Source organism: Trematomus bernacchii, unplaced genomic scaffold (genome assembly GCF_902827165.1).
Source record: "Trematomus bernacchii unplaced genomic scaffold, fTreBer1.1, whole genome shotgun sequence".
Taxonomy (NCBI): domain Eukaryota; kingdom Metazoa; phylum Chordata; class Actinopteri; order Perciformes; family Nototheniidae; genus Trematomus; species Trematomus bernacchii.
This window is the reverse complement of record NW_022987882.1, coordinates 8,486-20,286: the sequence shown is the minus strand read 5'-3', so window position 1 is coordinate 20,286 and position 11,801 is coordinate 8,486. Positions and strand designations below refer to the sequence as shown.

The 11,801-nt window shown below is 43.8% G+C and overlaps 1 protein-coding gene across 1 annotated transcript; it reads right to left on the bottom strand.

Annotated features, from left to right (window-relative positions):
• Positions 1–498: 498 nt before the first annotated feature.
• On the bottom strand, positions 499–8,861 carry actr6 (actin related protein 6). Its single transcript, XM_034114177.1, has 11 exons — positions 8,681–8,861; positions 7,872–7,989; positions 7,689–7,757; positions 7,083–7,206; positions 6,585–6,720; positions 4,190–4,246; positions 3,212–3,310; positions 2,186–2,264; positions 1,761–1,932; positions 1,084–1,222; positions 499–858 (listed from the first exon to the last, which is right to left on the bottom strand). The coding sequence occupies exons 1-11, from the start codon at positions 8,746–8,748 to the stop codon at positions 729–731; spliced, it is 1,191 nt and encodes a 396-aa protein (XP_033970068.1). The 5' UTR covers positions 8,749–8,861; the 3' UTR covers positions 499–728.
• Between the last annotated feature and the right edge of the window lie 2,940 nt (positions 8,862–11,801).

The window sequence follows — 11,801 nt, the reverse complement described above, 5'->3', positions numbered from 1 at the left end:
TCTTTAAAGTAGAGACACTACATACTGATATACACCTGAACATCAGCAGGAGAGGACTCTTTAAAGTAGAGACACTACATACTGATATACACCTGAACATCAGCAGGAGAGGACTCTTTAAAGTAGAGACACTACATACTGATATACACCTGAACATCAGCAGGAGAGGACTCTTTAAAGTAGAGACACTACATACTGATATACACCTGAACATCAGCAGGAGAGGACTCTTTAAAGTAGAGACACTACATACTGATATACACCTGAACATCAGCAGGAGAGGACTCTTTAAAGTAGAGACACTACATACTGATATACACCTGAACATCAGCAGGAGAGGACTCTTTAAAGTAGAGACACTACATACTGATATACACCTGAACATCAGCAGGAGAAGACTCTTTAAAAGACATACAAAATGGCGAATGAGACGGTTCTTATTTAAATGTTAAAGGACACTTGACATTTCATTCAGACTTCATAAAGCAGCAGTCTTCACAAAATGTAATATCAGCATTTATTGACGTTCCCAAAGGAAGTGTTGAAGCCATGACGTCTGCACACACACAACAAATATACAACACACTGAAATCACATTGAACAGCTGTAGAGAAACAGCATGTCTGGTGGTTTGAATCCGTCCTGCACGTTGAAGGCAGATCCTGTAGACTGAATATGAAACATGCAGGGTTTCCTCTCCAACCTCCGTGAGAGGAGTTTGTTTTCAGTCAGATGTCGAACTTTTCCTCGCAGATGAAATGTCCGTTCTCCTCGAAGTCCTCTCGTGTCACCACTATCTCCTCGTAGTCTGGACTGTGAGCCAGCAGCTTCCCGCCCTCCCACGGGTAACAGATGGGGCTGCAGGACCAGAGACCATGATGATGTTATACAATCACAGCATCGAATACAATATCATATATACGTTATTTAAGTGACTTCACTTTTTGCAAGAGAGCGAACTGGCTCCTTGACCAAAACCTCACTATTTCTTTACGGTAGTTTACTCATTCATTCGTGACTTCAATTCAAGCAACATTTAGATTTAGTCTAGATATCTCCAGCAGGGGCTCTGAATGAACTCACTTGTCGGGCTGCAGGACGGAGACGGGCAGGTGGGCGGGGGCCAGAGCCCTAAGCTCCGCCTCCAAACGTTCCCTGAAGCCCGGGAACAAGATGTTTCCTCCCGTCAGCACGATGTTCTGGAAGAAGTGAGCGTGCATCTCTGCAGACAGGAAACACCGTGAGAGGCTGATCACACAACCACACACACACACACACACCCACACACACACACACACACACACACACACACACACACACACACACACACACACACACACACACACACACACACACACACACACACACACACACACACACACACACACACACACACACACACACACACACACACACACACACACACACACACACACACACACACACACACACACACACACACACACACACACACACACACACACACACACACACACACACACACACACACACACACACACACACACACACACACACACACACACACACACACACACGGCTGAAACAGAGGGGATTATGGGTAATGCTGCAATGATCTGTTTGGTGTTTCAGCCAATCAGAGACAGGCTCTGGATATATCTGAGACCTGTGATATATTGATGAAGAAGAGGATAGTAGGGGAGCTTTAAGGCGTCTCGTGGCTTGATAGGAAACAAGGAAGGAAGCCATGAAAGGGTATGAATGAAGGCTCGTCTCTCCACCTTCAGGCAGCGACTGTATGGAGTGCACGATGGCCTCGGGGATGCCCATCTCCTGGATGCCGATGTCTGACGGGTGGAAGAGCATCTCGGGGACGGCGAAGCGCTCGTTGGCGAGTCTCAGGATCTGCTCTCCGGTCTTATACTTCCCGCTGAACACCATCTCCTCCCGAGGCTGCAGCATGGCGTGTCAAATGATCATATCATCATTTAAAACATACGATTGAAAGGGCTGTAAGAACTGTGCTGAAGGTTTCTTTCAATGGTATGGTTAGCATTTCCTTTTTAATAAAACAAGTTATGGTCTCCGTGTGGACGGGGCCTTAATGTCTTCCATTGTTGTGAAGCACTTGCCTTGTGTTGAAAGCTGCTGTATGAATAAACGTGCCTTGCCTACAGGAGAACGTCTGTGATGTTTTAGTCCTCACCTTGCAGAAGCCTTTTTTGATGGAGCTGAAATCTGGGAGAACGTAATCCCTGACCACCGTGTTCTCCTCGCCCTTCATCCTAAAGAGAAGAAAAACACGTGTTATTGAATATTTTATTAACGTGTGTTTTCTTATACAGCGTAGTGGAGACTTGACCAAAAACTCACTCTTTCTCTCATTCATTTGTGACTTTATTTTAAGCTAACTTATAGATTTTTTGGATGTTAAGTTTTAATTGTTTTCTCATCAATTTGTCGATTTTTCTCAGATAGTTTTTCATGTTTTTCTATGTAGACATGTGGTCTAATGGATAGTGAGGTGGGCTGATGATCGGAAGGTTGCGAGTTCCCGTCTGGAACACTAGTGTGCCCTTGAGTAAGGCACTTAGCCCTCGGTCACTCCAGGGAGAATGTCCCTGTGATGGGTCATTGTAAGTCGCTTTGGAATAAGGCGTCTGCTAAATTGTAAATGATATTTGTGGGAGAATAAACCCCACAGATCCTCCACTCCGGTGTGTCTCACTCATTAGCAACGCAGAGCAACAAGAACGTTGTCTGCTACAGTAGCCATGAACTCACATGTAGTTTGTTATTTGAGGGGGGGGGGTGGATGCGTGGGCCACCCGAATAGGTTAAGGGGCCTTTGGTTTTACTTGCCGGGGGGAACAAATCAAGTTCTGTGGGAAACACTGGAAACCAAAAAACTATTATTTTCTCCTAAATGTGTGACTTTCTTTAAACTTCACTTCATTTTATTGTTTTATTATTTGTTCTCAATTTGTAATGGGTTTGTGTTGATCACATTTATTTTGTCCTCTGTATTTCTAAAGGTTTTCAACTTGACTAAAGCGAGTAAATGTCTTAATAAGTGAACTGTTGAACAACTGAAGAGGTGGGAAAGCAAAGAGCTCCACAGTAATGACAGACACGAAGCAGAGGTGAACTAAACACGGTTTATATGACGCTCCTCATTTCTCTGCTCAGCCTCTAAAGGGAAATGTGTTAAATGTGTTTTCTGAGGACTCACTGGGATATCTCCATGTCTTTAAAGAACTGCTGCGACACGTAGCACACGTCCTCCTTCACCTGATTTATCACGTGAGTTTCATCCATCACATGAAGCTGCCTGCAGGAAACACGGATTATTAAGGGTTTTCATAGAAACAAAGATCCAGGATCTACAGATTCATCACCTTTTCACCAGGTAAAATAATACGACCTTCTACCACTTCAAATGTCATTTCCTGCCACTTTGTGTCTCTGGATGTTAACACTAGTCAAAGCTGCAGTTTGGTGTGTGGATGAGGCAGCATTGCATCATGGGAGTTGTAGTCTTTAGCGTTTCCTCTGTTAGGATTCCTTCAGTGTTCATGGTAAGATCAAAGTGGAACATTTGCATAACGATGTCGTGACCTGACCACGAACACATTATTTTTCTGAGCTATTTTTATCTTACATTTGTGACGTTATGTAAAGCACAATCTTATTTTATTTTCTCTTATAGATGCACTACTTTATGTCCTGCAATATAACCTTCTCTGGCACCGCAATATTCAAAGAATGTGTTCAAATGTGTCCCCCTCTAGTGGCCTTTACATGTAGTCTTGAAAATGCACCTTTACTTTAAGAAAAATTCACATTTCTCTGAAACGTTTATGTATGTTTTACACATTATCATCGACTGTGAGGGAGTGCGGTCGTCTTTCAACAAGAAGGTTGTGGGTTCGATCCCAGCCCATGCAGTCAACATGTCGATGTATCCTTGGGCAAGATACTTAACCCTGAGTTGCTCCCGATGGCCAACGGTGTGTGAATGTGTGTGAATGTTAGTTCCTAGTAAGGCACACTGCTCTGTATGAATGGGTGAATGACCTGTAGTGTGTAAAGCGCTTTGAGGGGTCTTAAAGACTGGATAAAGCGCTATATAAGTACAGTCCATTTACCATTTGAGATACCAGGAGATTACGGGGTTATAGTAGATCATAGATAACTGAGTAGATCTTACCGATATGAGATGATCTCCTTCAGGTGATTGGTCAGCAGCTTCCCTCCTACATTCACCCTGTAAGGCAAAGCAGACAAATATATTATTTTATATGGTTTGTGACGGTTAGTGGTTGTGACGGTTACTGGGTGTGATGTTTAGAGGTTGTGATGGTTACTGGTTGTGATGGTTAGTGGTTGTGAGGGTTACTGGTTGTGATGTTTAGAGGTTGTGATGGTTAGTGGTTGTGATGGTTACTGGTTTTGATGGTTAGTGGTTGTGATGGTTAATGGTTGTGATGGTTACTGGTTGTGAGGGTTACTGGTTGTGAAGGGGTTGTGACGGTTACTGGTTGTGATGTTTAGAGGTTGTGATGGTTACTGGTTGTGACGGTTACTGGTTGTGATGTTTAGAGGTTGTGACGGTTACTGGTTGTGATGTTTAGAGGTTGTGACGGTTACTGGTTGTGATGGTTACTAGTTGTCATGGTTACTGGTTGTCATGGTTAGTGGTTGTGATGGTTACTGGTTGTGAGGGTAACTGGTTGTGATGGTTACTGGTTGTGATGGTTAGTGGTTGTGATGGTTATAGGTTATGATGGTTAGTGGTTGTGATGGTTACTGGTTGTGATGTTTAGAGGTTGTGATGGTTACTGGTTGTGATGTTTAGAGGTTGTGACGGTTACTGGTTGTCATGGTTAGTGGTTGTGATGGCTACTGGTTGTGAGGGTAACTGGTTGTGATGGTTACAGGTTATGATGGTTAGTGGCTGTGATGGTTACTGGTTGTGATGGTTAGTGGTTGTGATGGTTAGTGGTTGTGATGATTATAGGTTATGATGGTTAGTGGTTGTGAGGGTTACTGGTTGTGATGTTTAGAGGTTGTGATGGTTAGTGGTTGTGATGGTTACTGGTTTTGATGGTTAGTGGTTGTGATGGTTACTGGTTGTGATGGTTAGTGGTTATGATGGTTAGTGGTTGTGATGGTTACTGGTTGTGATGTTTAGAGGTTGTGATGGTTACTGGTTATGATGGTTAGTGGTTGTGATGGTTACAGGTTGTGATGGTTAGTGGCTGTGATGGTTACTGGTTGTGATGGTTAGTGGTTGTGATGGTTAGTGGTTGTGATGGTTAGTGGTTGTGATGGTTATTGTTTGTGATGGTTAGTGGTTGTGATGATTATAGGTTATGATGGTTAGTGGTTGTGATGGTTATTGTTTGTGATGGTTAATGGTTGTGATGATTATAGGTTATGATGGTTAGTGGTTGTGAGGGTTACTGGTTGTGATGGTTAGTGGTTGTGATGGTTACTGGTTTTGATGGTTAGTGGTTGTGATGGTTAGTGGTTGTGATGATTATAGGTTATGAGGGTTACTGGTTGTGATGGTTACTGGTTGTGATGGTTAGTGGTTGTGATGGTTATTGGTTGTGATGATTATAGGTTGTGATGGTTATAGGTTGTGAGGGTTACTGGTTGTGATGGTTAGTGGTTGTGATGGTTATTGGTTGTGATGGTTAGTGGTTGTGATAATTATAGGTTATGATGGTTAGTGGTTGTGAGGGTTACTGGTTGTGATGGTTAGTGGTTGTGATGGTTATTGGTTGTGATAATTATAGGTTATGATGGTTAGTGGTTGTGAGGGTTAGTGGTTATGATGGTTACTGGTTTTGATGGTTAGTGGTTGTGATGGTTACTGGTTGTGATGGTTACTGGTTGTGATGGTTAGTGGTTGTGATGGTTAGTGGTTGTCATGGTTAGTGGTTGTGATGGTTACTGGTTGTGAGGGTAACTGGTTGTGATGGTTACTGGTTGTGATGGTTAGTGGTTGTGATGGTTATAAGTTATGATGGTTAGTGGTTGTGATGGTTACTGGTTGTGATGTTTAGAGGTTGTGATGGTTACTGGTTGTGATGTTTAGAGGTTGTGACGGTTACTGGTTGTCATGGTTAATGGTTGTGATGGTTACTGGTTGTGATGGTTACTGGTTGTGATGGTTAGTGGTTGTGATGGTTAGTGGTTGTGATGGTTAGTGGTTGTGATGGTTATTGTTTGTGATGGTTAGTGGTTGTGATGATTATAGGTTATGATGGTTAGTGGTTGTGATGGTTATTGTTTGTGATGGTTAATGGTTGTGATGATTATAGGTTATGATGGTTAGTGGTTGTGAGGGTTACTGGTTGTGATGTTTAGAGGTTGTGATGGTTAGTGGTTGTGATGGTTACTGGTTTTGATGGTTAGTGGTTGTGATGGTTACTGGTTGTGATGGTTACTGGTTGTGATGGTTAGTGGTTGTGATGGTTACCGGTTGTGATGGTTACTTGTTGTGATGGTTACTGGTTGTGATGGTTAGTGGTTGTCATGGTTACTGGTTGTGATGGTTAGTGGTTGTCATGGTTACTGGTTGTGTGTTTCCTGACCTGCGGATGCCCTCCTTCATCTTCTTGCTGCGGCAGTATGGGATGATGTGAGTGAAGGAGAAGCCTCCGTCCACCAGGAGGCAGCAGAGCTCCGAGGGCCGAGAGGAGAAGAAGTGGTGAGCGCTGAGGGAGCCGGCTGAGGGAGGGACATTGAACACACCGCAGACATTAAACACAGACATTGAACACACCGCAGACATTAAACACAGACATTAAACACAGAGCAGAGATTAACACAGGATTCATTGCTGTGTGACTGATTGCGACTTGGGGAAAGAAGCCTTTACTGTTTTATGATTCTACATGATAACCTCAATAGGAGCTTTAAATGTAAACAAACAGGTACAGTCAGTTTTTATCGGAAGGGTTCCTGATGGTTATTAATACCCTCTGAAGTGTGCCTGATGTTCCAGCCTGCTGGGGATGAGCTTTAATGAATAGTTGAATTATTAAAAAACGCGCTGTGAACAGGAAGTGTGTTTCTGCTGCTGGACTCACCGTTGGTCCGCAGAACCGACTGGAACTGGTACTCCTCGAACAGGATCTCGTTCATGGACTCCTGGATGGAGGAGAAGTTGAAGTAGGGCTCCGTGATGATGACGCTGGTGTCCGCAAAGTCCACCTGCAGGGAAATGCATCACATTACACTACATGGCACTTTTAAGACGCTTTGGGCTGAAGTGTCTTTCCCAAGAACACAACGACATGCTGACTGCAGTGGGGATTGAACCAGTGCTCTCCTGGTCAGCGCACTACCCCACTGAGCCACAGCCGCCCATTACATTATGTTGTGGTGTTTTAGTATGTTTCTCAAATAAAAAAAAAGCCTCTGTCGTTAGTCAAGGGTTTCGCCTGGATCTGTTTCCAGATGCAGAGACGGAGGTGAAGTTGCAGCACTTTATATGTATTTTGTGATCCAGGTCGGCGGCATACAAACACAAAGGATCAACATCGACTAGAGAGAGAGAAACTCCCTCTGGAGGGAATACAGGGACGTTAGCTTTGCAGACCATTATCATGCACCTGGAGAGCACACTACAGGAACAGAAAGGCGTCTTAAGGTTCACTTTAAGTGAAACATTGGACAAAGAAAAATAAGCAAACCTTAAACATCTCTTTCCCAAACAGATGATCCCAAACCTTCCTCTGGACGTCCCAGTTCACCAGATACCCCTGAAGAGAGCAGGAGAGAAACCAGAAACCATGAGAACATATCTTCTTTCAACAGTCAAAACGTGACCCGACTTTATAAAGCTGCAGCCTCTACAGCTCGACTGTGTGTGTTACCTTCTGGAAAGGGAGGATGTAAAAGAGTCCTGAGGGATCTTTGATCTCATCCAGCTGATTGGCTGTGAACGTTTTCAATCTCGACGTCTTCGAGCGAAACTGACAGTTTGGGATGACACTGAGAGAGAAAGAGAGAGAAAGAGATAGAGAGAGAGAGAGAGAGAGAGAGAGAGAGAGAGAGAGAGAGAGAGAGAGAGAGAGAGAGAGAGAGAGAGAGAGAGAGAGAGAGAGTCACACTGAGGAACACTACACATTCATATCAGCAGGAAAATATGCTTTAAAGAGTCCTCTCCTGTTGATGTTCAGGTGTATATCAGTATGTAGTGTCTCTACTTTAAAGAGTCCTCTCCTGCTGATGTTCAGGTGTATATCAGTATGTAGTGTCTCTACTTTAAAAGAGTCCTCTCCTGCTGATGTTCAGGTGTATATCAGTATGTAGTGTCTCTACTTTAAAGAGTCCTCTCCTGCTGATGTTCAGGTGTATATCAGTATGTAGTGTCTCTACTTTAAAGAGTCCTCTCCTGTTGATGTTCAGGTGTATATCAGTATGTAGTGTCTCTACTTTAAAGAGTCCTCTCCTGCTGATGTTCAGGTGTATATCAGTATGTAGTGTCTCTACTTTAAAGAGTCCTCTCCTGCTGATGTTCAGGTGTATATCAGTATGTAGTGTCTCTACTTTAAAGACTTGTATTCCTACACTCTGGTGCTTCTTATTCTACTGTACACAAAGCTGTATTAGTATTGTTGTTATTGTTGTTATTGTTGTTATTGTTAGCAGTTAGCCACCTCGCTAACCTCTCTGAACTCACCGCACTTTCTCCTGACTGAAGCCGATCTTCGCGCTATAAGCTCCGTTATCCAGAACTAAAGTCGCCATTTTGTCGCCGTCTCTCAAAACATGAAATGGAGTAAAATCTCTAAATGAATTAAACGGAACACATTTCCTTCACTGGAACAAACCCGCCATTAGCTTCTTCTTCTCTTTACCGTTCTGCAGAGGACGTGACGCTGTGAGGCAGCCAATCAGAGCTCTTCTCCTCCTTTTCATTATGTTCATTGGCGGTTGGTGTAGCCAATCAGATACGAGGCTTAGGGTCCTTTTGTGGAAAATGTCCATTGTCCCGTCTTCATGTAATCCTATTTGTGTTCTGTATTCCGAACATAACAGCAACGATCTCACAGAGCACTTCAACTGTTGATATGATATACAAAACAGCCCCTCTGTGGACACAGCCTTCAGAATAAAAGCTTCTCTGAGGACACAGCCTTCAGAATAAAAGCATCTCTGAGAATACAGCCTTCAGAATAAAAGCATCTCTGAGGACACAGCCTTCAGAATAAAAGACTCTCTGAGGACACAGCTTTCAGATTAAAAGCTTCTCTGAGGACACAGCCTTCAGAATAAAAGCCTCTCTTGGGACACAGCCTTCAGAATAAAAGCCTCTCTTGGGACACAGCCTTCAGAATAAAAGCCTCTCTTGGGATACAGCCTTCAGAATAAAAGCCTCTCTGAGGACACAGCCTTCAGAATAAAAGCCTCTCTGGGGACACAGCCTTCAGAATAAAAGCCTCTCTGGGGACACAGCCTTCAGAATAAAAGCATCTCTGACGACACAGCCTTCAGAATAAAAGCCTTTCTGAGGACACAGCCTTCAGAATAAAAGCATCATTACACTATATACTCTACATCATTACACTATATACTCTACATCATTACACTATATACTCTACATCATTACACTATATACTCTACATCATTACTCTATATACTCTACATGGATGGAGAAAGGAATCTGGTGGATCACTCTGTGATTTCTGAACACATGATGCATTTATTAGATGTAATTGAGTAAGTACCTTTATATATACAGTCTATGGTAAGTACTGAGAGGCGGTATCAGATCGTTTTGAAAGCAATGACTGTTTGAATTAAAGGCTTTTGTATTCTGTGGTTATGTCGGAGGAGAATCTCGGACTAGGCTAGTCGAAAGAGTCCGGACCTCCTTCTCAACATTATAACTGATTAACTTTCTTGGTGGTGCTAACGGGTTCTGAAGAGATCACTGGAGGCAGAGTTTGGTGCAAAAAGAACTTTACTTCACCAACGACAAACACAAAGTCTGAGCAGACCCGGGATCGTACTGTTGAACAAACTTTGAACTGTTGTTACTATTTATGGCATGACATTTTACCTTTAGTGTAAAAACAAGTTTTCAGCTCCAATAGAAACAAAACAAATATAAAATACTGTGACGATGAAGAAGATACCATGAAACCCGCACCTTTGGGGTCATTGTGTGTGTCTTTGGGGTCATTGTGTGTGTCTTTGTGGTCATTGTGTGTGTCTTTGGGGTCATTGTGTGTGTCTTTGGGGTCATTGTGTGTGTCTTTGGGGTCATTGTGTGTGTCTTTGGGGTCACTGTGTGTGTCTTTGTGGTCATTGTGTGTGTCTTTGGGGTCACTGTGTGTGTCTTTGGGGTCATTGTGTGTGTCTTTGGGGTCATTGTGTGTGTCTTTGTGGTCATTGTGTGTGTCTTTGTGGTCATTGTGTGTCTTTGAGGTCATTGTGTGTGTCTTTGTGGTCATTGTGTGTCTTTGTCGTCATTGTGTGTGTCTTTGGGGTCATTGTGTGTGTCTCTGGGGTCATTGTGTGTGTCTTTGGGGTCATTGTGTGTGAGGTCATTGTGTGTGTCTTTGGGGTCATTGTGTGTCTTTGGGGTCATTGTGTGTGTCTCTGGGGTCATTGTGTGTGTCTTTGGGGTCATTGTGTGTGTCTCTGGGGTCATTGTGTGTGTCTCTGGGGTCATTGTGTGTCTTTGGGGTCATTGTGTGTGTCTTTGGGGTCATTGTGTGTGTCTTTGTGGTCATTGTGTGTGTCTTTGTGGTCATTGTGTGTCTTTGAGGTCATTGTGTGTGTCTTTGTGGTCATTGTGTGTCTTTGTCGTCATTGTGTGTGTCTTTGGGGTCATTGTGTGTGTCTCTGGGGTCATTGTGTGTGTCTTTGGGGTCATTGTGTGTGAGGTCATTGTGTGTGTCTTTGGGGTCATGGTGTGTCTTTGGGGTCATTGTGTGTGTCTCTGGGGTCATTGTGTGTGTCTTTGGGGTCATTGTGTGTGTCTCTGGGGTCATTGTGTGTGTCTCTGGGGTCATTGTGTGTCTTTGGGGTCATTGTGTGTGTCTTTGGGGTCATTGTGTGTGTCTCTGGGGTCATTGTGTGTGTCTTTGGGGTCATTGTGTGTGTCTTTGGGGTCATTGTGTGTGTCTCTGGGGTCATTGTGTGTCTCTTGGGGTCATTGTGTGTGTCTCTGGGGTCATTGTGTGTCTTTGGGGTCATTGTGTGTGTCTTTGGGGTCATTGTGTGTGTCTCTGGGGTCATTGTGTGTGTCTTTGGGGTCATTGTGTGTGTCTTTGGGGTCACTGTGTGTGTCTTTGTGGTCATTGTGTGTCTTTGGGGTCATTGTGTGTGTCTCTGGGGTCATTGTGTGTGTCTTTGGGGTCATTGTGTGTGTCTCTGGGGTCATTGTGTGTCTTTGGGGTCATTGTGTGTGTCTTGGGGGTCATTTGTGGTGTGTCTCTGGGGTCATTGTGTGTGTCTTTGGGGTCATTGTGTGTGTCTTTGGGGTCATTGTGTGTGTCTCTGTGGTCATTGTGTGTGTCTTTGGGGTCATTGTGTGTGTCTTTGGGGTCATTGTGTGTGTCTCTGGGGTCATTGTGTGTCTTTGGGGTCACTGTGTGTGTCTTTGGGGTCATTGTGTGTGTCTCTGTGGTCATTGTGTGTGTCTTTGGGGTCATTGTGTGTGTCTTTGGGGTCATTGTGTGTCTTTGGGGTCATTGTGTGTGTCTTTGGGGTCATTGTGTGTGTCTCTGGGGTCATTGTGTGTGTCTCTGGGGTCATTGTGTGTGTCTCTGTGGTCATTGTGTGTGTCTTTG

Excerpts from the sequence above, each read along its gene's own strand:
- actr6 (XM_034114177.1), bottom strand. The coding sequence starts at position 8,748 with ATGGCGACTTTAGTTCTGGATAACGGAGCTTATAGCGCGAAGATCGGC. Across the intron at positions 4,247-6,584 it reads ATGAAGGAGGGCATCCGCAG|GGTGAATGTAGGAGGGAAGC; the intron begins GTCAGGAAACAC and ends TTTGCCTTACAG. Across the intron at positions 2,265-3,211 it reads AAAGACATGGAGATATCCCA|GATGAAGGGCGAGGAGAACA; the intron begins GTGAGTCCTCAG and ends TCTTCTCTTTAG.